General features: G+C 33.5%; 1 protein-coding gene and 1 long non-coding RNA gene across 2 annotated transcripts; one reads left to right on the forward strand and one right to left on the reverse strand.

Annotated features, from left to right (window-relative positions):
- Positions 1-5,493: 5,493 nt before the first annotated feature.
- On the forward strand, positions 5,494-12,259 carry LOC110894044 (agamous-like MADS-box protein MADS3). Its single transcript, XM_022141206.2, has 9 exons — positions 5,494-5,602; positions 5,666-5,894; positions 9,742-9,817; positions 9,929-9,990; positions 10,728-10,827; positions 10,960-11,001; positions 11,175-11,237; positions 11,432-11,583; positions 12,010-12,259. Exons 2-9 carry the CDS (start codon positions 5,713-5,715, stop codon positions 12,095-12,097), a joined length of 765 nt encoding a protein of 254 aa, XP_021996898.1. The 5' UTR covers positions 5,494-5,602; positions 5,666-5,712; the 3' UTR covers positions 12,098-12,259.
- A 5,435-nt stretch (positions 12,260-17,694) lies between these two features.
- Positions 17,695-18,447, reverse strand: LOC110896371. Its single transcript, XR_002567865.2, has 2 exons — positions 18,351-18,447; positions 17,695-17,881 (listed from the first exon to the last, which is right to left on the reverse strand). It is a non-coding gene; the product is annotated as an uncharacterized LOC110896371 (long non-coding RNA).
- Between the last annotated feature and the right edge of the window lie 4,978 nt (positions 18,448-23,425).

Consider the following 23,425-nt stretch of genomic DNA (forward strand, 5'->3'; position numbering starts at 1 on the left):
AACGATACAAGAGGCCAACAAGAAGCTGGGAGTCATAAAAAACAAAAACAAAAACAAAACAAAAAGAAAAACGATAACAAAATTACACAATCACATCTCTAATATTAATGTCACATCAACGCTTCCACTCAACGTTCTTTGGCATGATTAAGTAACGTTTATATTTCAATAAGACTATTTTATCATATTCTTCCCTTTGAAATAATTAAATATATTTAAGTTAAGAAAGGAAGCAATGCTAGCTTTAATAACCTGATTTCTTATCAAACCGACTCTTTTATCTGTTCACTAGTCGGAAAAGTTTAAGCAACGGATAACGTCATAAATATATGTGACTTAAAACAAGATATGGAGCTACTTAGGTGCTGTTTGTTTTTTCTGCGGGAAAAGGTCTGCAGTCTGCGGACCACATCTGCAGGCATCTGCAGGAGAAGAGGTGGACCAAATGTCTGCAGTCTGTAAGGAGAAGAGGGTTTGTTTTTTTCTTATATAAAAAGATCTTCACACACATAACACACACATACACAGCTGCTCTCTCTCTGCCTTCCTCACCACCACCAAGCACCACCGCTTTACACAACCACCGTCGTCACCACTACACCACCGCCCTTCACCGTCTCTCTCCCTCCTCTCACAGATCTCTCTCTCCTCCCTCGATCTCTCTCTGCCTTCATCACCACCACCACAAACCCTAGCCTTGAACTCTCTCTCTCTACAAACTCTCTCTCTCTACAATCTGTCACCACCACCGCCATCTCCTTCTCCGGCCAGCCGTTTCTCCGGTACGAGGGTTTCTTCTTAAAACCGGTAAGTTGGGTATTTTGAGTGGGTTTTTGGATTTGAGGGGTTTTCATGGTGGTTGTGGTGGCAGGTGGATAGTGGTGACGGTAGTTGTGGTGGTGGCCGACGGGAGTAGGTGGGGGTTGTGGCAGGTGGATGGTGGTTGCAGGTGGGGTGTGATGGCAGGTGGGTGTTGGTGACGGTGGTTGTGGCAGGGATGTGGTGGTGGCAGTGGTGGCAGGGATGTGGTGGTGGAGGTGGTGGCAGAGAAGAAGAGGTCTGTGCCAAGAAGAGGTTCCAAGAAGACATGGGTCATTGTCTGCGTGGTGAAGATGTCTCGCAGACCTTTTTTAATGAAAGGTCTGTGAGAAAACAAACAAGCTGCACTGCAACATCCAAACATCTGCCCGCGTTTGCGCGGCGCAGACATAAGTGGCCAGAAGTGTTTCTGACCAAAAAACAAACACCACCTTAATGTTATTTGTGAATTTTATAATGTTATCAAAATTATATAACATGAAACAAAAATTAAAAAAAATGTAATTATTTTGCTTGTATATCTGAATTTGCAATGTTAACAAAATATGGAGTCCGAGGTATTACATTAGTAAAAAATGAAAAATTTTGGAGGACAAAAATACATTTTTTTTTCAAAATAAGGTCCTATTACCCAATTAGATCATCAGTTCAACTTGTCCAATCAGTTTGAAGATGAATATTCAACTGGGATCAACTGTAGCCGGTTTCTGGCTCGACCAATCTGATTCTAAGAATAGTGTAAACTAGTCAAATATAAGACTATTATATGTGAAAACATCGTAATCAGGGGTTTGGTGAATGTTAACAGAATTGCAAGTCGATGTGTCACAACAACGACCATTGGCGAAGCTTCCCCCCCCCTCCCAAATTTTCCGAAACCAAGGGGCAGAAACGTATATACCTAAAAAATTTCTATACGAAATTACTATTCATAACACTACGCATCGAAAAGTTCGGGGGGTCGGACGCCCCCTCGGAACATAACTAAGCTGCGCCACTGACAACGACGTAGTTACGTTCTAGAAAGTAAGTCATAAAAAAAACAATGTGAGAATGATGTCTCCATAATTTTCAACAACGTAGTTACGTTCAAGAATTGCACATTTTTAAGTTTAACTTATAAATATTAGTTTTTTTTTAAGAGACTTGGACCCTAAACCTCCAACCCTAGGTTTTCCTAAAGAAGACTATTAGGAGTGAGAACGTAGTGATCGAGGGTTGTTGTGAATGTTAACATTATATGCAAATCAATGTGTCACAACAACGTAGTTACGTTCTAGAAAGTAAGTGATAAAAAATATGAGAATGACGTCTCCATAATTTTCAACAACGTAGTTACGTTCTAGAATTGCACAATTTTTATTTTTATTGAGTTTCTTTAACTTAAACGACAAACTTGTTCTGATTCTACTGTTTGTTAGACTTAAACCTAAAACCTTCAACTTTAAGTCTTCATAAAGAGTTTGTCTTTGTCAATGAGCTACCAACTCTATTGGTCGATCTTAAACATATTAGTTAATTTCAAGTCAAATAGAAGAAATCAAAAATAAAAGATTCTTGAAAGTTATGAAGATATTGAATTGCCTAGCGTTATCATCCTTTCTTCTTGTGATCCACTATTCTCACCGATCATAAAAAAATCATGTGAAAATATAAATTGATAACATATATACATATATGTTAATTATTAAAAGACAGATTGAACTTCTAGAGGTCATATGCATGAAGAGAAACCAAAAATGTTATTGAGAAGATAATTATCCGGTGTTCCATGTTTGTTTTTGTTTTTTGTTTTTCTTGTTGTAACGGTGAATTTTTTGTGTTTAGTCCACCGCATTCCTTAAATTATAGAGTATCGTTGTTTCACTTTGGTCAGACTAAGTTGTCTTAACTGGGTTTACGTTGTTTTCAGAGTTTGGCTTGGATGTTCCTCCAGGAAACAATACCGCTGACTGCCGCTTGACATGCGTTATGCCACCACAAGAGCTGAAAACTCTCTAGCGTAACACACTGTGTGACGAAAACCCGGGTGGACTTAGGATAGAACCTAATACCTTTACAAGGAGGCTAGATTTTATCTATCATTACCTAATCCACCAAAATAACACAAGTGGGGATTGAACGTGAGTCTCCAATAGGGGTGTTCAGAATTCGATCCGGATTAAAAAAAAATCGAAACTCGACTCGATTCGAATTCGATTAAAAATGTTCGAATTCGAGTTGATTCGTATTCGAGTCCAGTAATCGAATTAGAATCAGATACGATTTTACGATTTTCGATTCGAACTTCGAATTCAGTTTATATATTTTTTAAATATGTGTATATATACACACACACACACACATATAACTTCTAAACTTGGCCAAAGCATGAACTACCTTCATAAATAATAGTTTATTATTCATAACATTACCAAACCTTCTGACAAATAGCTCATACTACTTATTTTCAAATTTTTACCTAACATAAATCGCTACCCTTAACCAACCTATCTTCTAAATTTTGGCGTTTTAAGATATTGATAGTTAATAAATTTTGTAGATTATTATATTTAATGTTGAATATAATTATTTGTAGTAGTTTAAAAAGGTGAAAGTAAAATAATTTATTGTTTATGGTGAATTTGAATTAAATCGAATTTATTCGAATTCGGTTTGAATTCAAGTTTCAAATACTAATCGAATTGAATCGAATACGAATTCATGTAAAAAATAAAAATTCAAAAAATTCGATTCGAAAAAATCGATTCGAAAAATTCGAGAATTCGTTATTCGATTCGATGAACACCCCTAGTCTCCAGGGTCAGCCCTGAGAATTCGTGTACCCTGTTCGAGCTTGAAAAAATGTGCCCTAAGGCTTTAACGAAATTGGGTATTTGGCTCACTAAAGTCTAAACCTAATGCCAAAGGGGTTAATAACTAATCTAAACCATAAAAAGAGTTTTGTAAGGAGACCTATGTTGATGTTTGTATAGATGTACCCGATTAAAAAAATATTTTACATATATATATATCGGGTTTTTTCCACAAAAAACATACCCTTCAAAAATCAGGGCCTGGTCGATGGTCATTCCCACCCACCCCAGGGCCGGCCATGCTAGTCTTCAATGAAAACCCAAACCTCTCCATTGGGTGTCGGTGTCCTATTGTTAGTTCTCTGTAGTTGGACTATCTCATAATAAAGTTTTTAGCGTTTGTGAAAAGTTAATTAATTTAGAACACCCAAACACCAAAGACTCGACCTCCTCCATAAGTTTAATCGACTGGACACTCGATGTTTTGACCTAATTGAGGATAAAAAAAACCCATTTAAATTGGGGGAATTTCACATATCCCCTCAAGACTTACAAGTTTATATGTACACAAATGTTCTTTAATCTACAGATTTTTGTGGTATTTAAATTACTTCTTTTAGAAAAATATAGCGGTTCAGTTCGTTTAGTTTACGAGAGTTCGAGCACGGCTCATTTCGAGGTCTATTTCTAAAACTTGAACTTGGCTCATGATTAGTGTTTCGAGTTCAGACTCGACTCGTTTATCTTTATAATATTTTTATTAATTAGTTTGTGTGTGTATATATATATATATTAAAATAGTTTTAACTTTTTTAATATAACATATTATGTATTTTATAGTTATATTCATCATAATTTGATACATAATAATATTTGATACATAAATATGCATTGAAATAAAATTTTTATTAATAATTGGATCACAAACTTACTTGAGATTGATATGTAAAGCTTGAATTAAAACTCGTTTAATATAGAGCTTATTTTTAGACTTGTACTCATTAATGCCCGGATAATCAATTCAAAATTTTAGTGAACCAACGTAAAATAGCTCTTGAGCGCCCGAGTTATTTACATCGCTAGACAAATACCAAGTCCATCCTAGATTACTCCATCTAGGTTTAGTTTATGTCGATTCAATTGTTCATTTACATGAGATGATACATGTGATTTACCAAATTTTTACGTCAAACATTATATTTCCAAACATAATGGAATGGTAGGAGCACATTTATTATATAACCAATTTTAAATAGAAAGTTACAAAATTGATAAACACTTGTTTGTTTTACCTTAAAAAGTGACATATAAATTGATATTTCACTCTATTTAAACTCTTATTATATGTGTCAAACACTACGTAAAAATGTATTATACGGCAATTATAATTCTCTATGTAAATTCACTAGAAATTTAACTCTTATATGTAAAGAGAAGATTACTATATAACAAATTTATTACAAAACCAACCTATACAATAACATATTTCTTTTTTTTTTTTTCACTATGTAAACATTTCTTTATTTGGGCTGTTTGGCAACATCTGAATGATTAAGTGCTGAATCAGTAAGATGTCTGAACCATTAAGTGCTGAACCAGTAAGAGGACTGAACCATTAAGAGCCTGTATAATGCTTAACCATTTATAGGCAAATGTCTGACCAATTCAGATTAGAGGTCTTAACAATTCAGACTCTGTATAAATCTTAAACATTCAGAGGCAAATGTCTGAACCATTCAGACATCTGATTCTGAAACAAACAATCTGAACATTAAATGCTGAACCAGTAAGAGGTCTGAACCATTAAGAGGCTCATTAAGAGGTAAACAAACGACGCCTTTCTTTGTTTCTTTTTTTTTCACTATGTAGACAATTATTCTAAGGCGGTAGAGCAATTTAATGTGTTGTACAAGTATATAACAATAACTAAACAAAAAATCTTTAAATATTAAAGAAACAACACATCCAACAACTTTGACACTCCGTTTGTACGTTTTTCTGCACATTTTTTTTCTCCCCTTTAATACAAACTAATCATCTCCTACTTGCAGACCAATCTAGAGAGAGAATCTAGAGAGAGAAACACCATTCCATTGCCATGGGTAGAGGAAGAGTAGAGCTGAAGCGAATAGAGAACAAGATAAACCGGCAGGTCACCTTCTCGAAACGTCGAAACGGTTTGCTTAAAAAAGCTTACGAACTATCCGTCCTCTGCGATGCCGAAGTCGGCCTCATCATCTTCTCCAGCCGCGACAAACTCTACGAGTTTGGCAGCGTCGGGTAAGCACACCCTAGACGCTAACACATTATTATTATTATTATTATTATTATACATACAGAATAACAATACAATATTAAGTGACGGGGTATTGTAAGTAGCAGAGTGGCCTTGCTGTCACGATCCACTGAGTTTCAGCTCTGCGTCATTAAGACGTTTATTTAATAGTTCTAAAAAAGCTTCATAAACATGGATTGGGGTGATGAAAACACTAAATCATCGTAGATTTTGTGTTTAGATCTTAAGAATGTGTTATCGAATGAGAGATCGACACGTTTTGGAGGGATCTGAAGGTACAATTCGTCATTAGACTGACGAGGAACAGATCTAGGGTTTTATTTTAATTTTTTATTAATAAAAAAAGGGCAAAATGATTAGTACTTTTTTCAGATTTTTTTTTTTTTTTTTGAGTTTTGTGTTTATCTGGATTGAAAATTTGTCTCTTCTGTTTGAATCATCGGATCTATTGGTTTTTAATTTCTTCAGTGAATTTTGTGAAAAAAAATTCTGGTTTAAACATAAAATTTTCCTTAGGTGATACAAACATGAGCAGAGAAAATGAAAAGAAACTTAAATACTTTCCTTGTTAAAATATAAAAGAAAATATCACAATTTTATGTAAAAAAATGTTGGAATTTCAACATTTTTATTATCTCACCAATTCTTTTAGATCTTATCTAGAACTTAAAAACCAACCCTCTTTTGTTTTAAATTGTTTTCATTTTATAATATTCAAAAACCCTAATTTTAATTTTTTTACGATATTTTTTTTTGGAATATTATTGTGTTCTAAAAACCCTAATTTTAATTTTCTAATGATATTTTTTTGGAATATTATTGTGTTCTAAAAACCCTAATTTTAACTTTTTAATGGTATTTTTTGGAATATTATTGTGTTCTTGATGAAATAAGAAAGAATAATTTCATTGTTGCTCGCATGACTGTGATATCTAAGCTTTTTTCAGAAGCATCTTTTATTGATTTTAGTTTTCTTTATTTTTATTGTTTTGGAGAAATTCACGAATTAGAAATTTTTAAGTTTCTGGTACTATCTTTTTTGTTTCTGGTTTTTGTCCAAAGGACAATATGGTGTTCATGGTGTTTATCCACTTTATTTATTTATTTATTTATTTTTTTTGTTAATTTACTATTCAAAATGATAATTAGTTTCAAGATTTAATTCTTGTCCAGTGTTGCAATTTATTCGAGTTTTTAGTATTTTTTTTTAACTTTAAGTTTTTATTTTACCTACATATCATAAATCACCCATCCAAAGTGAAAAGATTCATTTATATAAAAAAAAAACGATGTGATTGGTTAAAGCAAGATTTGAACTTGCATTTTCTTACAATTTATTGACCTTCGTCTTTTGTTGGTTGTCTGGTTGAACTAATGAACCGGATGATACCGCTATGACTATCAATCTTATTCAAAAAAAAAAAAAAAACTTTAAAAATATAAAAAAACTAATTCAAAATTTTTATTGTTTAGTGTGATGTTAATTTCTTGAATGAGACTTAAGTTTTTGTTTGAGATTGAATTAGAGAAACCAAGTAGGAAACATTTATTAACTTAAGTTCTTTTTCTATCTATATATATATATAGATTGTTTGCCGTTAAAAAAAAAAAAACTTAAGTTCTTTTTCTCTACTTTTATGTTTAGAAAATCTTTTCCTCATAAACCCATATTTATTTTGTTCACTTTTATACATGCATGTGAATAAATGCTCACTGACATTTGCAATGAAAACTGGAAGTTACCGTATAAATCTATAATCCATAATAAAAACTTATAACTTATATAAGCAAATGATATGTGATATTTCATATTTGGTTAAAACGGAAAATAATACCCTTTCTACTTATGATATTTCATATTTGGCTGCGTTTATCGAAGCTAAACTAAATATCTTTGTTATTCAATTTATTTTACCTTTTTTTGTAGAATATAGAAAGTTTTAGATTTACAGATCTCCAAGTACAAGTATTTTATTTTCTGTTTATCGTCCAAAGGATATACAACACTAGTAGTCTTTTGATCAAAGTTTTACATCTTCTTTCTGTCAATTCTACTTTTCAACTTCACTTAAAACGTTACTAGTCTTTTAATCATAAACATATTTAAAACGTTACTAGTCTTGTTTCTAACAACATGTTATTACGTTATTTAAGTTCAACCAAACTATTAAAATCATGTCACATGATGCACAGTTTACCCTTTTTCAGGGCCGTACCTAGGGGTTTCTAAATCTAGGCAACGGCCTAGGGGCTTCAAATACCAGGGTCTTCGAATATTTTAAAGATATAGCTTATGTGTATTATGTATGAGGCTCAAATAAATAACCAATTTTTAAATAAAAGAGTCTAATTCCAACTCTAAGTAATATGCAATTCGAATTTAATTTAGATCATCATCATTATTCTCGCTAACTGTAACGTTGCACATACCCATTTTGCTCAATGGTGTCACCGATTGGGGAAAAACTAGATGTGAAATTAAGGGAAATTAATGGTGTCGCAAGGATTGGTTAACGACTATTTTTTACAGTACTCTCTCTCGGTATATTGCGATTTCTTAATCATTGTTTTCTCTAAATTCCTAAATGATACTTTGAATCTTTGAATTTTGATATTATGCGTGCGACTCAGACTTAGAAGGAAGAAAACGAAACCGTTGTTTTCTTTATACCAATTCAAAGGGCCCCACCTTTGTAGTTTGCTTAGCGCCACCAAATATGTTAGAACGGCCCTGCCCTTTTAAGTATATGATTTTACCTTTTATTTTATATATCTTTTTTCTTTTCAAAATAAATTTACCCCTTTTACGTTTTTACTTTGTTTTTTATCTTAGTTCTCTCTGAAGTTAAAACGACTAGAGGTATAAATTTTTAATAAAAACAAGTTTCTTTAGATAATTAAATTCAACAAAATGTCATGATCTTCCCTTAATCTTTAGATAATTAAATACAACAAAATGTCATGATCTTCCCTTAAAAATTAAACTATATGGACATGAATTTATTTCCATTCCTTCTTACCCTCCTCAGTCTTTACCTTAACTTTGCTATTGGTGTGATTTACCGAGTATGATGATGATGAATTATGCGTGAAGACTTTCCAACAGGGAATATATAAAGACAAACCATTTCAGTTTGCATGGATTTTAGTATAATCTGGTTAGGAAGTTATGATAATTGTATTGTATGCTTAAGAATGTGCCTTCTTCATCATTAGTTCACTATATGTCACATAGCACAACAATTGAGACATATGTGTACTTGTATACACATATGAACATGTACACACATCTTCGTATTATTATAAACAAAAACACATACATACGATTTATAATTGTTACATCTATGTTTCCGGCTTTCTGCTACACGTAGATACTTTCGTTATACATACATACATACATACATATACACACACGTACATATATATACATAAATGAATGTGTACACACACTTGATCATCATAAAATAAGCAAACGTTTTAATTTTGTCTAGACAACCGTCAACATATGATATTATTAAATTTTGATCTAGAATTTCAGTTATTATTATTTCTTTATATGTGTGCAAAACCCAATGGTTTAATGCTGCAACTCGTGGGTTTTCATATTAATTTTACTTTAATAGTTTAGTATATATAAGTTTATTTTTGAAACATTAATGTATCTTTGTATTTATTACTATATGTTTCTGAAATTGAAAATAGGAATATGTTTATTTGATGGTCCCCGGATTTAAAATAGGCATAAAAAATTAGTAACTAGAAATAATTGTAGCATATTAAATATCTGTACTCCATTGCAAATTAAACTGATCATACATGTATAATCTACAGTGTCATGAAAACCCTTGAACGTTATCAACGTTGCTGCTTTAATCCTCAAGACAACAACAATGAACGTGAAACACAGGTCAAATTTTTATTAAGTTTTATAATTTGATTATCATCCTGCTTTTATTTATATATATATATTGATGTATTTAAATTAAATCTGATTGTTTCAAGTTGTGTATATATATAGAGTTGGTATCAAGAGGTTTCCAAGCTAAAAGCCAAGTTCGAATCGCTTCAGCGCACACAAAGGTGCACATATATATGAATCTTGAATTTTTCTAATTCACTACAAGAAAAAAGATCCTACAGAAACGACATTTTTTTGACCTGTGTCCTCTCTATAAGCCTTTTTCGCCTGTCATCTCTACAACATATTGTCTCTTTAGCAGGGGCGAAGTATTGTGGATGCCCGGGGGTGCACCCGCCCACCCCAATATTTCGGTTAGAAGCGTATAAGTTCCGATTTTTCGTCCGAAAATTTTAAAATTATATAGGATCGCCCCCCTGATTATTTATCCTAAATTATTTATCCTAAATATTTATAAACTTTGTATATAAATGATGGGTAGTTTGGTAGATATACACTTTATTTTATTTGGAACTATTATTATTTGACCCGATTTAAATCGAATAGCCAACCCAACCCCACCCGAAACATAAGGATAGGAAAAAAAAATTGGGTCCCATCACTTTACGCCCCCTCGAAACTTTTGGTCAAGCTCCGTCACTGCTCTTTAGCCCCGTCCCTATACGTCACCCAAGTTGTTTCTACAAGTGTCGTTGCTATAGATAAGGTAACCTATCTTAAAAGGCACGAAAACCCTATACAAACGACATGTTGTCTCTCTAGGGTGATCTATAGAGAGGACATGTGTTGTCCCTATAGGGGTTTTTTCTTGTAGTGATTACCTATTACGCTATGAAATATGAATCTTTTTGTTGTTTAATGCGGTTTTCGTGTTAATTTATGTAAACTTCTGTTGAAGACATTTACTTGGGGAAGATCTTGGACCACTTAGTGTCAAGGAACTACATAATCTTGAAAAACAACTTGAGGGGGCTCTTACTCAAGCTAGACAAAGAAAGGTAATTAGTTTATATGTAATTGGTTTACATTTAATTAGTATTAGTATTCCATAATTTTGTTTGATTATTCAGTTGATCAGTTATTGATCAAAAGCTAAGCGCGACATAATGCACTTTCGCAATGTTATGCAGACACAAATCTTGGTAGAACAGATGGAAGAGCTTCGCCGCAAGGTAAGATCCACAAGTCTAATTCATAAAAAAATAAATGTTACATGTGAATTGAAATATAATTTAATGAACCACGAGTTAACATTTAAAATCGATGAATTTGTGATAGTTTTAGATGGTGTTAGATTTCGTTTTTTTTTTCTTGTAAAGGTATAACAAAGCTAAATAAATGATAGGAACGCGAACTTGGAGACATAAACAAGCATCTAAGGATCAAGGTCTCACACGAGATGACAACGGTATTTTCTACATACGTATAAATTCAAAAAGTACAAAAAAAGTATTTACAGGTCAACCTAACCCGACCCAGTTTGTCTTACAAAGTAGCCTTCATAATCATTTAAAAAATGTTTAACACTTGTGATACAAAAAAAATGTGTCTTGGAAATCTTGATTTTAGCTATTAATTATATATAAATGCATAATGTTTCAGTTTGAGACAGATCAAGGTCAGGGCTATAGGGCACAACTTCCATGCCCATGGAACTCTGGTGTATCTCCTGGTAACAACAACAACACATTCCCAATGCACCAATCTCACTCCAATCCTATGGATTGTCAACAAGAACCCATCTTGCAAATAGGGTACCTCTCTATATACACCCCCTATATATACTGATATATATACACCTTGTAGTGTACAACCTTGTGGGCTGTGGCCAATGATCTCTAAATCAAGTGGTGGAGGACGTGCATTTCTCTTGAGAGATGCAAGTTCGACTCCCACTTGGTGCAGAGTGAGACACTGGTGGTAAGTGATAGGAGACCCAGGGAAATCTGGGTTGGATACTTGAGCCAAACGGGTTTTACCGGTAATTTCACCGTCGTGCCTACGGGCGGGTGGGTTACTGGGTTTTCCCCGGAATTGGTGGTGGACTCGGGTTACTCTCGGAGTACTCCGTTTGTCCAGTGGGTGCCCCGAGAGTGCTCGGGATTGAGTTTATTGGCCGTTAAAAAAAAGCGTACAACCTTGTGATGCACAATATTTGATTTTCTTTTTTGGTTTTGCAGGTATAACCAGTTTATGCATGAGGAAGGACCATCAGTTCAGAGGAGCATGGTTGGAGAGAGTAGTATGCAAGGCTGGGTTAATCTTTGACCATTATTCTATGTAAGGTCTTCTACGTCAGCAGCATCTTATTTGTAATAATATTGATGAAGACTTATTTGGTAGGATGTTTTTGTGATAATTTGCAATGTGTTTGCTAACATTAATTATAATATAAGGGTGTAATATTATATACATATTCAGATATTCTAATATATGCATCTATATGATATCAAATATATATCTTTATTTATATGCATTTCTTATGCATCCATATTAATATTTATATAATATAAATTTGCAACGTTTCTAGGCATATAATTTTGTACATTTAGCTTAGTTGGTGTCTCATGCTTTAGTTAGTTGTACCCTTAGTTTAGAAGTTTAGAAGGTTGTAACTTTTGGTTTATTATTATATAATAAGAATTAATGTATTACCACTTTGGTTTTTTTTATGGTTTTTATATTGTAGTATTTTTTTCTTTTATTGTTTTTAGTTAAAATGGTTTATATGGTCTTCAAGTTTTGTGTTTTTTTCGTTATGTTAGAGCTTTTTCGGTATAAATTCGAGTTTATCTATATTTTATGCCAACTCGCAGTATAATTTTGTATTTATATTTGTCTACGTTTTACGTCACATGACGGTATAAATTCATATTTTTGTTTTACAATTTATACCCTATATTTTATGTCACGTGGCAATATAGATTAGTGTTTTTGTTTTACAATTTTTTGACGTCGTTTGCTTACTACTTAGCACAATTTTACGACTTACGAGCTCGCAACGCGGGTGTTAAACACTAGTTAAATATATATTTGATTTGTATACATCTCTATTTTGTTCTCTATAACAATGTGTTGTAAAGATAGCATGTTCGGTTGTAATTAATGTGTATTAGTCCTTAGATTGTGGTCTAATCACACCTTCACAACTGATGCATTCATTACGTAGTTCGTGGACTAAATCAAGATATATTGTGGTTAGGCTTGTAAATGAACCGAACAAACATGAACAAAGGCATGTTCGTGTTTGTTCATTTATCTTTAACCGAACACGAACACGAATGTAACCGAACACGAACGTATAATGGAACAAATTTTTTTGTTCATGTTTGTTCATTAAGAAGATGGGCATGTTCGTAGGGCTGCAAACGAACTAAAAGCTCGGCAAACAGTTCGTGAACCGTGCGGCGGGAAGTTAGTTTGTGTTCGTTTGTTTACTAAACAAACGAACACGAACAAGAAATTTCGTTTGTTTAGTTAAATGAACAAACATGAACAGAGGTCGTGTTCGTTCGTTTATGTTCGTGAACGTTCGGTAACGTGTTCGTTTGTGTTCAATACTTCATTAGTGTTTATAGTTTTTATATTTATTTAAATACTTCAAAATTCCGACAAATTAAATATCTAATAAGTGTCGGTGTATTATATATTATGTTCATGAATGATTATTTGTGTTCGTTTTGTGCTCACTTGTGTTCGTTAATGTTCGTTGCCTAAAATTAACAAACGAACACGAACAAGTTCATTTCCTTAACAAACGAACACGAACATAAAATCTTGTTCGATAAGTGTTCATGAACGGTTCGCGAACACATATATTTCTTAACAAACGAACACGAACAAAGTCTTGTTCGTGTTCGTTTGGTTCGTTTGCAGCCCTACATGCTCGTGTTTTTTCTTGTTCGTTTATGTTCGTTCATTTAAGACCTAATTGAACAGTTCACGAACGTAAATGGACAAACATAATTTAACAAACATAAAACAAAATAAATGGACATAAATGACCAACCATAAATAAACATAAATTAGCTTTTTTGTATATATGATTGATTAGTTACGATAAGAGCTATTAGAAAGTTTATTTTTGTTATTGTAAAGTCCAATCATCAATTATCAATTAGTTATATGCATATAAGTAGTTAGAAAGCATATTTTAGGTTTACATTTGTATAAATGTAACTCTCTGTGTATTTATTAAAATACAAACCAACATAAATGAATAAGCATAAACGAATGTTCATGAACATAAATGAACAAGCAACACGTATGTTCATGTTCGTTCATTTAATTAAATAAACAAATAATTTTGTTCATGTTTGTTCGTTTATTAAATAAATGAACTTTCCGCCGAACAAGTTCGCGAAAAGTTCATAAACATTTGGTTTGTTTACGGGCCTAGTTGTGGTCTAATAATTAACACCGCTACAACTGGTGCAACCATAAGGTATTACATCAGTTTCCTTGGAGTGATCAGTGATGGATCCAGGAGGTTCGATTAAGTTAAAGGTGGTTCAACTACCAAAAAATTAACGTAATATATCTCTAGCTGGAATTTCATAAAACGGGGAAAACATCAAATTTTAATATCAAGTTCAATTCCAACTGATAAAAACTAAAAAACAGCATAATGTATGAATATCAAACTGGAATATCATAACCAATAACTTCACAAAAAAAAAAAAAATCTTCTTGGATCATAACATCATTGAGAAACACAACATCATATTAAAAGTTGAGAACATATCAAAACACAACTTAGAAAATTAAGCAGGATGTGTGCCTTGCAAAACACTTTAGCGTCTTCCACAATGATTGCGATAAGTATTATGAGGAGGGGCGGCTACGGGTTTTCAGGACTTGTTCGTGTAATAAATGTGTAGAGACGGTTGGATGTTGTAGATCAGTATATCCAAGTGATTGTTGGCAAATGTTAGATCATCAATGTAGAATTGTTATGAAGTTATTCGTGGTTTTTAGAAGCATCGTTAGTTTAAACTAAGACCGCATATATGCGTTTACTATGTACACTTAGCTTAACCAAAAGTATTATTTTTGTCTTTTGTTAAAGAGTAAATTACAAAAATCATCCTTTATGTTGACACCAGATTGTAAACAATGTCCGCTATCTTCAAATATTACAAAAAACATACTCGATGTTTCCAAATCATTGCACATTATATCCTTTAGCTCTAACTCAGTTAGCTTTCATGGCTAAATCTAACCAAGTGGACCCCACAAGAGGGTATTTTGGTCATTTTACCCTAAATACTAAAATAAATAATCATAAAATTAATAAATTAAACAATTATGTTTAAAAGAAATTATCACATCTCGCAAACCTAACCCTCTCTACTTCTCTCTTTATCTGCTCCACCGCTACCACCTAGCACAGGCACACCACCGCCATCACCCATCACGCCTCACCACCATTCCACTCCATTCTTCACCTAGTTGACACACACACACACAGTGACATTCTGAATCTATATCCATATCTATACATACACATCCCCTAAAAAGAATTTTAAACCTACGAGTATCCTAATATTTGCATAAAGCATCCTATTTGTTTAACTTTAGCATCGGTTCCATTAGGATGTTTAATAATAATATCATACTCAGACATATCAACAAGATTAAACACGTTGTCAACAATCCGTTTTAGTTTATTTTGATGGAAAAAACTGGAGTTAAAGCAATAGGTGTTTTTATATGACCCTAGAGAATTGAAAGCATTATAACACTTACCACTCATATTAGATTTGTGAGAATCTTCCAGCTTATTTTCATTTAGAATGCCTAGCAACTTAGAAAACTGATCAGCAATTAAAGCATTCAAGGAAGAATTAGCAGGTTGATCATTCATAGTATTGGCAAAAGAGTTATTAGCAGACAAGTTGGTTTTAGGCCATTGAAAGTTGTTTTGATTAGATTTATTTCTATAATTTGATGGATAGCCATGAAGTTCAAAGCATTTTTCAATCACATGACCAACCTTATTGTAGTGGGTGCCTTTTAAGTTGGGATTAGGTCCTTTGTTAAAACGTTTTTTGTTGTCATTATATTGAGTTGCCTTGGCAACAAAGCCAACATTTGGAGTTTTTGAGGATTTATTTGAATCTCTGTGAGATTCTTCTCTAGAGATGACAGAAAAGGCAGTTTTAACAGTTGGTAAAGGATCCCTGGTTAACAGGTTTGTTCTAACAGGTTGATAAATGTCATCTAATCCCATTAAGAATTGCATAAGTTTGATCAATTGACTGAACTCATTGTATTTAGATGAAGCATCACAAGTACAGGAAGGTAATTGAACCATGGCATCAAATTGTTTCCACATAGTGTTGAGTCTATGATAATATTCAGAGACACTAGTGCCATTTTGGCTAACACAATTAGTCTTTTGGTATAACCCAAACACAACCGACCCATCAACCCTATCATAGGTGTCTTTTAAGTCACTCCAAACTTCACTAGCAAGACTAGAGTAGACTTGACCCACATATAATTCTTCAGAGACAGAGTTGAGAATCCAAGTTAACACAACAGAATTACACCTATCCCATTGACTTGCTAAAACATCATCTTTAGTGGACTTGGTGCAAGTGCCATTTATAAACCCTAGCTTATTTTTAGCAGTTAAAGCAAGTTTCATAGCATTTTACCAAACCACATAATTCGCAGTTCCTTTTAGTTTAATATTGACAATAGAGAGACTACTAGAGTCACTAGCATGAAGATATAACGGATCACTAGCATCCAATTTACTAACCAAGGTGACAGAGGATTCACCTTGTTTTTCTATATCAGGCATTATAGCACACAGTTACAAGAAGTAGATAAACACAACAACAGTAAATGGCAGATAATCACACAGCCACAAGAGAGCAGATAGCCACAGAAACACAACAACAAAAAACCAATAGGACAAATAGGCTAGGGACAAAGCGAAGCTTGAACAGAGGTCCGATCAGAGGTTCGTCACTCAAAAGGTGCCTCCGCAGACAGTATTCAGGGAGTTAAATGACATGGACAAATGCAACAAATAAGTAAATAAGACTCGATCAAGTGCCGGCCCTACTAGTCCAGTAAACAGTGGATGCCTAGACACACTGACTCAGTGATGCAGGAAAAATTAAAGTAAAGAGATAGAACAATCTCACAGTGGGTGCTAGCAAAATCCAAGAGATCAAGTCTTGTAACCTTCACTTAGGGTTACAAGAACTCGATCAGAAGACAGAGGACCAGATCTGTTGGTTTGCCCTAAAAGGGACCAACAAGAAATTCTTCAAAGCAACCAGATGAGAAAACCCTAAAAATTAGGGTTTCGTGTTCCCAAACAGCGGCGCAACAACCACAATGAAATGGAACCAGGAGAAGATACGGCAGACCACCGAACCACCAAGAAAAACACCACCACAAAGCAACCTTTGATCGGAGTCCTTGGACCGATCCAACCGGAGAAGCAGACAACGGCGAGAGCAACAGAAGATTACCAGAGCACCAAATCAACCTAGGAGCTCTGATACCATGTCAGAACTTCAAAACAGAATCAACCAAACAAAATGAAGAACAATTTTATTCAACTTCTTCCCAAATAGTACAAGAAAATCAACCAGTCATCACAGATTGACTGATGAACATAAACAACCAAAAGGTTAACAAAGAACAAAACCAACAGGCTCACGAATAAACGTATGAGGTAAAGAAGGCAAGAGCACAAGAGTATTCGAGAAGGAGCTATATGAGGCGGTGTGTTAGATCTTGAGGCAGAGCCCTCTTTAAATAGCACATGACAACTCCAAGCCCACAAGCACAATGTAACGCCCTAACACGTTTTAACCTAAGATTTGCAGCGGAAAAATACATACCTAAAATTTCCTTCATGATATTCTTTCTTTCATTTAAATACATTAATCTCTTTTATAAATTAATCCAAAAACTAACATACATGTCTCAATTTAAGTGACTACATACACACCCACATACAATCCATGTCTTGACTCGATCTTCAACCGCGTACACTTCTTGTTGAAACATCCAAACATGTATAACCTGCAGTCACCATATTCAATCACATTATTAGCAACCGATGACATAAAGCAAAATCTTAACACATGCATAATAGCGCGTCAACATATCATGCCTTCTTTTATACTAGCCCCTTCATCCATCCATTCGATTACTCGCACCAGATTATGGAGTCAACCTTCGCTTCCTTTGTTAACATGCCTATACTTCACATTAATTCTCAATAGAAAACGATTAGTACATTAGCTTCCATTTATATGAACAAGTCCTCAAATACAAATAACTCATCTTATTCATTCAAGCATAATTTCATTATGTAAGTTCCATTTCTTACCCAAACTTAACCGAATCTCTTTCTTAACCACTTCCAACCCATTCCATTATAACATAAGTTAGTAATAGCATTAATCCATATCTTCTTACATTACATTCAACAATTAACATATATCATAAATGCATTACCAAACAAAAGGTAAGTTCGGGATTCACTTACCTTGCGCGTCCGTATTTGCGTTCGCTTACTTGATTGAGTCTTCTTAGCCCGTTGGCCTTCAACGCTCCCATCCATCTTGACATGATTCCTATACACTCATGTCATTACATTCACATTCTTATTAGCATATATGCTTATACATATGAACAACCATATCAAATTCACATCTAACATACGACCTACATAAAGCATACTCAACATCATTAATTCATTTAAACAAGCATAAAGCATACTCGACATCATCCCTAGATAATCTTCACATGAACTATATCTATTCACCCATTATTTGCATACAATTTCACTTATTATTGTCTTTTAGACATTTCATCAAACACTTGGTGTGCGTTCTACTTCCTAAGCATAATATACAAGTATTTCATGCTTTTCTTCCTAGTTATCACTTTCATTCATCAATACAAGTAAACATCATACAAATTATATACCATACTCAATCTATATACATGTACACATCACATACTACACATTTTCACAATCAATTTCATACCCTTTCAAGAATTAGACATAAACCCACTTAGCTAGGTGTAGTAAATAATCAAAATACTCAATTTATAGCAATTTACTCAAAATCTTCACTTAGGGTTCGTTCCTAAGCAAGCATACATTGACAATTTGGCCATAACCTAAACGATTCATACATAAATCACTACTTGTGATGTTCATCAAGATTTCTCAACTTCATTAAACATCAAAATTCAACATACCTTATGATCAGGAGCTTGGGTGATCGTTAATTCATGTTCTTTCTTGAATTTGAGCCTCGATTCATCCTTCAATTGGATGATATATGATGAACTAGGGTTTGGCTCTCTAGAGCCTTCCCCTGATCACGTACAGAAACACACACGAAGTGTGTGTGTGTGTGTGTGTGTGTGTGTGTTATTTCATTTAACACAACAGCTTTCAAGTTATCCCACTTTGGTCCCTCATGTTTCGTTTTAATTTAATAAGGCTTCAACTCTTCGCTTACTACTAACGAGACCAATAATCAACTAGGTTAATTATTCCTAGTAAATCCTCATTTTTCAGGTTAACTTTTCTCATTAACGGTACCTTACCCGTTTCTTAATAGTAACCGGGTCTAAATTACCAAACCCGTTTTTGGGGTGTTACACACAAGCAGTCCAGCAAAGAGCTCCAAGCTCAACCGAACAAACCTCAAAAGGAAACAAGAAACAATGGTTAGAATATATAGAGGGAAACAAAATAAATACCCAAAAATAAAACATTTAAACTGAATGTAATTTTAACAACGTTCAATTCCAACTGATAAAAACTAAAAATACAACATAATATCAAATTGGAATATCATAACCAATAACTTCACAAAAAAAAAAAATCTTCTTGGATTATAACATCATTGAGAAACACAATATCATATTAAAAGTTGAGAACATATCAAAACACAACTTAGAAAATTAACCAGGATGCGTGCCTTTTACACATCGATTCAGATTTGCCACACTCTAGCAACTTCCACAATGATTGCGATAAGTATTGTGAGGAGGGGAGGCTTCGGGTTTAAGGACTTCTTCGTGTAATATGTGTAGAGATGGTTCGATGTTGTAGATCAGTATATCCAAGTGATTGTTGGCAAATGTTAGATCATCAATATAGAATTGTTATGAAGTTATTCATTGTTTTTAGAAGCATCTTTAGTGTAAACTAAGACGCATATTATTCTGTCTTTACAATGTACACTTAGCTTAGCCAAAAATTTTATTTTTATGTCTTTTGGTAATGAGTAAATTACAAAAACCGTCCTTTATGTTAACACCAGATTGCAAATAGTGTCTTTTATCTTCAAAAAGTACAAAAAACAGACTCGATGTTTCCAAATCTTTGCACGTTATGTCATTTAGCTCTAACTTAGTTAGCTTTCATGGCTAAATCTAACCAAGTGGATTCCACAAGAGAGTATTTGGGTCATTTTACCCTAAATACTAAAATAAATAATCATAAAACTAATAAATTAAACAATTACGTTTTAAAAGAAATTATCACATCCTCGCAAACCTAACCCTCTCTACCTCTCTCTTTATCTGCTCCACCGCTACCACCTGGCACACCACCGCCATCACCCACCACGCCTCACCACCATTCCACTCCATTCTTCACCTAGTTGACACATACACACATAGTGACATTCTGAATATGTATCCATATCCATACATATACATCTCCTACAAATCTCCTAAAAAGAATTTTGAGCCTAAGAGTGTTCTAATATTTGCTTAATGGTATCCGGTACATATAACAGAGAAGAAAAAAATATACATTAATTTTGCATTTCGCCGATAAAATTAAGAGGTAGACCGGACTATCCCTAAGCCCTTTCATAGATAAGCCTATGGTTATAGCTTTACACATACATTTAAGAAAATCTTTAAAAATTACTAGATTACATAATTACGCGGTCAAAATAAATTTGACGAAATTCGTCTCATTCACTGTGCCATAAAAACTAATTTATCTATTATCTATTATATATAATAAAGGAATAAAATATGGGACACGTGTCGCAATATTAGGGTCTCCTAGATTCAGTTTTGGTGGGAAAATCCTGGATCGTTTTTCAATGACGCGGGATCCGAATCCATTTTATTGACCCGACTTTTTGTATAGTGGATCCTTTATATACTATTTTCTCATAAACTCATCATCCTCTCCATCCTATAGCAAACCCTAGACGCCACATCCTCTCTCAGAATCTATCTCTACATCTTCATCTTTCCCAATCAATCTTGGTGTTACTAGATGGTTTTGTTGTGGAAGCCCCGTAAATCCTAACCCAATCCAACCAACAATCCGAATCCATATATGAAGCCCTTTTATTTTCTTGTTCTGAGACAAAACCCTAATCTCCTACATCTTCTTGGTCGCTTCATCTAGATATTCACACCGATCATCCTCTTCAATCGTACAGGTAACCCTAGATTCATATCTCTTTAAAACGCTTGAGATTTATGTAATGAAATTTCTCTGTTATATCTTATTTAGGCAAATTGCGATGGCATTTGATGGTCGCTTTCTTTGTTCGCGCGTGGGTTCTGAATCTGGAAAGTTCATTGCAGGTGATATTTATGAAGATTGAAGATCCTGCTTTGTTTTTTCATTAATCGCGAATTTTAAAATTGATGCTTATTTTGTTTAGGATTGAAGAGCCTTCATTTTCTGCATTTACTGGGTTTGAAGATTTATCTCTTCGCAGGTGTGTTGTTGATTGTTGGTTTTACTAGAATTGCGAATTAAATCTCTGATTGTTTGTATTTTTCTTTACGGATAAGTTACCTTTTGGGTATCATTGTTCTTGTTGTTCGGTCTTTGTGGTATTCTGTGGGTTATAACAGAGATAACGGCTAGGGTTTGTCATGGTGGGGGTGTCAGCTACAATAAAGGCCAGGAAAAGCTTCCTTTTATGTGTGTGTTTTAGGAGAGATCTTGACAGCCAAAGCAGATTGTATGTAATATCATAATGGTAAATTAATTAAATTGTTTCAACTTATTAGATTACTTTTAATATTACTTCTGTTTAGTTTTCTCAGGGTTTATCTTTCATGTCTACATGCACAATAGAGGAGGTTTCTTCCAGTTGCGATGTTGTTCGATTTTTTCAATTATATGTAAGCAATTTTTATAACTCTATTCTTTTATTCTTTCCTTTGGGTGACCATGAGAACCCGTTAAAGAAAACTAATGCCCCACACAAGTACTCCATTGTTGCATCAAGCAACTTTTTAATATCAATGTGAAATATTATATTGTTTTGCATTTGTTTTTAGGTCTACAAGATACGTGAAATGTATGCTCTGATATTGAAAAGAGCTGAAACAAATGGATTCAAAGGTATTATTCTTACTGCTGACAATCCTAAACTTGTCCGTAGGGAAGCCGACATAAAAAACAAGTGAAAATCATCCTAAAAACAATGATCTTTCCCCATTTTTTTAGTTTTATTATATTTTTTTTCTAGAAATATATATAATCTCCTTTATTATGCGACTTTGTAACATTTTTACTCAGAATGATTGCACCCCAGCTGAAGAATTTTGAAGGTCTTGTGTTAACTAAAGTTGATGATGCAAGTGAAATAACCATAATTTTGTTTGGTTTTTATGGAGTTCCTTATTATGCATTAATTATAACAATTAATCATATGTGTTTTGCGGAATGTGGGTTCAAATCTTGAAGCTTCTGCATCTAGGAACTTTAACCCTTCTTTGTCTTGAAAGGTAACGAAAGGAACCATATAATAACAATCTATGAGGTCTGTAAAAAATAGATCATTTCACTAGAAACGATTACAGCTCATATGTTTTGCAGAACATTGCTTGGTTAATGTCCATTACTATGTGATATAAATAATACCTCATAATAAATTATGTTAATATGAGATATAAAATTTCAGTTTTGTTGGTCTTTAGAAAAAAGAAGCCTCATAATTTTGAAAGATGTTTAGGTTTATTTTGGACTACATAACAACGAACCAATTTTTTTCAAGAGTTTTAGAAGTGTCAAAATATTCAATATTTAGAGAAAAAAATGTATTAAACTCTTAACTGTTGGTAAACTAAAAAGGAAGGGTTGTTAAAGGCTCTTAAGGTAGTAAAGAATCTATCTGTTAACTAACCAAATGAATCTTACATCATAATTATTCTCTGTATTTGATATTGAATTCATTATTTTACTTTTGATATTTGCTAAATTTCTTTGTATATTGTCATGTTACAGTGGTTGGTGAAAAAATTTAATATGATACAATTGATATAGCAGCATGTGAAAGTGCCTTCTTCAAGCAACTTCTCACAGACGATAACACCGAATATGTCAACATTTAGCAATTGTTGTTAATAGGGTGTATATGGGACCAAATGGATCAATTAATGAGAAGTCTATAGTTTTGTTTAGGTTTATTCCTGTTATTTTTTCCCTTGCATAAGTGTTTCCTTCTTCAAGCATATTGTTTAGATATACACATACAACCCATCAGGGGAGTTAACTGAAGATAGGTATTCAGGTTCGAATATTAATAATTAATGGTTTTGGGTTCCTCGGGT

The sequence above is a fragment of the Helianthus annuus genome, chromosome 13 (assembly GCF_002127325.2).
Source record: "Helianthus annuus cultivar XRQ/B chromosome 13, HanXRQr2.0-SUNRISE, whole genome shotgun sequence".
Classification (NCBI taxonomy): Eukaryota; Viridiplantae; Streptophyta; class Magnoliopsida; order Asterales; family Asteraceae; genus Helianthus; species Helianthus annuus.